At 56.1% G+C, this 3303-nt stretch overlaps 1 protein-coding gene across 1 annotated transcript; it reads left to right on the forward strand.

Annotated features, from left to right (window-relative positions):
* The first annotated feature begins 1574 nt into the window (after positions 1-1574).
* Positions 1575-2239, forward strand: TUSC1 (tumor suppressor candidate 1). Its single transcript, XM_067316209.1, has one exon. The coding sequence runs from the start codon at positions 1575-1577 to the stop codon at positions 2175-2177; it is 603 nt and encodes a 200-aa protein (XP_067172310.1). The 3' UTR covers positions 2178-2239.
* The last annotated feature ends 1064 nt before the right edge of the window (positions 2240-3303 follow it).

Genomic DNA, 3303 nt, shown 5'->3' on the forward strand with positions numbered 1-3303 from the left:
AGGTCTTAAGAAACAATCAGACTCAATTCAAAGTTGTAAGGTACTATTACAGGTGACTGTAATCTAGGTCTATTGATCATCTAAAGGCCAGGATCTTTGTTATGGTTTGTACCGTTTCTTAGGAGTACAGTACACTGGTCCACATCCACATGGACTGAAGAGTCCCAGCACTCTGCTGGATTGGACATGTATTTCAATATAAAGTTTTACAGGCACGTTACTAACGGGTGTGTCTACAGATTTCCAAAGCAGCAACAGTAAAAAGTGACTAGTAACAGGCACTAATCCAAATTTTTCCATGCAAAACCAGTTTGGTCACAAATTAAATGGAATTACTATATTATTCTCCATCAATTTCTCTTTGGAAGCTTATTACAGGAAATACTTGCTCTAAGTTCATTTCTGCTGATCAGCAGGCACAACGGAACTTCAGCAACACTGAGCTTACTTCTTGTTCTGTGGTGATTTGCTGTTTTTTTTCTTTAACTTTGTAAGTAAATAGCTACCATTTAGAGCTGGTAAAATGGCTTTAGAACCATTTTTAAAAATCGTTCTAAAAATTATGACTGCAAGCATACTGTTTCTTGAGCATTAAAAACTTTATCCTGTAAACTTTCTACTGGTCCTTAATGGAACATTAAATCATAGTGTTCAGTGAACAAAGTAAAATACCTTCTCCTTCACAAAGTTTACTCTCTCAAGTGCAGAGGTCCAGAGCAACAACATCTACCAATCAGTCATTACAACCCTGTAGCACTACTTAACTGTGCAGATACCTGCAGGCATAGCTCTGTAAAGGGGGAGAGCCAAAGGCCTTCCTGTAGCGGATATACGTCCACTGTGAAATTTCATTGATTAGGACACTCACACCCCTTTTTTTTCCCCCCTTTTGGAAATCATTAATGCGCAAGTTTGTAACAGAACCTTGCTGGCTTCAGCAGAATCACCTGGAAGTAGTAAAAACTATTAATATACTAACATAATATGTACTACAGACCCTTAAACCCCGCACTGCTTTGCTCCTCAAACCCCTGTACCCAAGAACACTAGAACAGGCTGAGTAACGTGTAAGATCAAGTCTTCATTTAATCAATACTGCAGAGCTGAGACTAAGTTTCCTTTTCTACACACCACGTAGCATGGCCACTGCTTTTAAATGACAGTAACCCCCCGACCCAGGCGGAGGCCTGTTAAGACTCCAGAGGCTGAACAGCGCGGCCGGCGGGCAACAGCGGGCAACAGCCGCCCACGGCGCAAAGGCGGTGCGCTGGGGGCAGGCTCGCAGCCCCTCGCCTCGGGGGCAGCCCGAGAGACCGCTGCCTCCCGCCGGGGGAGGGAGACGTGAGGGCCCCGGGCTGCCGAGGGCCCCGGGCTCGGACGCGCTGCGCCGGCCACGGCCGCCACCCCAAAATGGCTGTTCCGGCCCGCCGCCCCCTCCCGCGCCTCCGGCGGCCGTGGCCCCGCCCCCACATTTGCATAAAGCGGCGCCGGCGCCGCGTCCCGCCCTCCTCGCGCGGCGGCGGCGGCGGCGGGGCGGCGGCGGGGCGGGCAGGCGCGCTGCGGGAACGGCACGGATGAGGCGCATGCGCGTTGAGGACCGGCGCTGGGGCTGTAACGGCTCGGCGTGGAGGGGCCGGGCGGGGCTCGCCGGCGCCGTTGCCGTCGCCGGCAGCGGCGGCCGCGGAGAGGCGGCGGCGGCGTTCGCGGAGCAGGGCGGCGGCGGCTGGCGGGGCCAGTCGCGGGGCTCGCTGCAGCAGCTGGCGGAGCGGTACGCCGACCTGGCGGCCAGCCACCGCGAGGCGCTGCGGCAGCGGGAGGAGCGGGAGTGGCACAACGCGCGGCTGCGCCAGGAGAACGCGCGGCTGCGCCTGGAGAACCGCCGCCTGCGCCGCGAGAACCGCAGCCTCTTCCGCCAGGCCCTGCTGGGGCCCGGCCCCGCCGGCCGCGGCGCCGACCGCCCCGCCGGCGGCGACGCCGCGGCCCTGCGCGACCAGCTGCGGCGGCTGCAGGAGAAACACCGCCGGGCCGTGCAGCACCTGCGGCGGTGCCGCGCCGCGGGCGGGCCGGCGGCGCCGGAGCTGGACGACGGCGAGCTGGAGGAGCTGCTGGAGGAGGACGCGCCGCCGCCGCCCTCCGAGCAGCCGCTGGAGCAGCGGAGCCTGGTGCCGCCCGTGTAGCCGCCGCGCGGCGCGGGTGCGGCCGCCGCCGGGCTGCCCGCAGGGGCCGGGCGGGCGCTCTGCTTCCGCGGCCGCTCTGCCTCCGCGGCCGCGCGGGGGGGGCGGCCCCGCTCGCGCCCCCCGCCGCCGCCCGGCGTGCGCGGCCCGGCAGCGCGGCCGCGCCGCCGCCGTGCGGGGCAGGGCCGCCGTGCGGCTGAGGCGCTGCCGCCGCGGAGAAGAGGAGCGGGGCGAAGGCGCAGCTCCCAGCTTTGGGTCGCCTCGCCGCCTTTCTCGCTCTCGTTACGGGGACCTGCTGTGAACTACGGTCTCTCTTTTTCCGGTCTGAGCTAGCAGGTGTCATGTAGCCCCTAGTAGCCACAGAGACTATCAAAAGATGGCTCTTACTCGTCCTCCGCGGTCTGTGCGTGTCTGTGATGAGGGGGCAGAGGAAGAAGCTTGCCAGTTTTCTTTTGTCCGAGCTCCAGTGAAAGCTGGCCGTCCTGGACGCTTCTCAGTTGCTTGGACACTGACTGCAAAAGACCTTCTGTATCTTTGATGATGGGCTTTGTTCACCCTCACGTGGATTTTGGTTCGGGTTCGGCACTTTCCCATAAAACTGCAGAAACTAAATAAAAACTTGACACACCAAATGACTGTCTTAAATGTGATTTGTAGCAGGCAGTTATTTTGGTATTGTAGGAGAAGTGCCCTTCAGAACTTCTTAACATTCTTTCTCAAGGTCTGAGGAATTCATCATTTTTCAGACCTTTCTTCCCTGAGAAAATCTTCTATTTGAAATCAGGCCTTGTAAGGAACTGAGACTTCAGTTGGTTTTGTAACACTTCCTCTGTTTTTATCATTTAAAAGCTGTCTGATGTCTCAGGTTTCAGACTGGTTCCTTAAGGCTTTAGTAGCCAAGCCCTACTTCAGCTCAGGGATGAGGTCATAGTTAATGCAACATTATAAGGCATAAAATCCTTCCTTTCCAAGTATCTTGGAGTAAAACTTTTGAAAAGAGGAGTTGTTATTCCTTTGTATAATGTCAACATAAGCCTTTAATCATAAAATGCTATAGAACTTGTTAAACTTAAGTCAACACATCTCTTTGGATCAAATAAATACATTCTAAAAACGTAAAAAAACTCCT

This window comes from Apteryx mantelli, chromosome Z, assembly GCF_036417845.1.
Source record: "Apteryx mantelli isolate bAptMan1 chromosome Z, bAptMan1.hap1, whole genome shotgun sequence".
NCBI lineage: Eukaryota > Metazoa > Chordata > Aves > Apterygiformes > Apterygidae > Apteryx > Apteryx mantelli.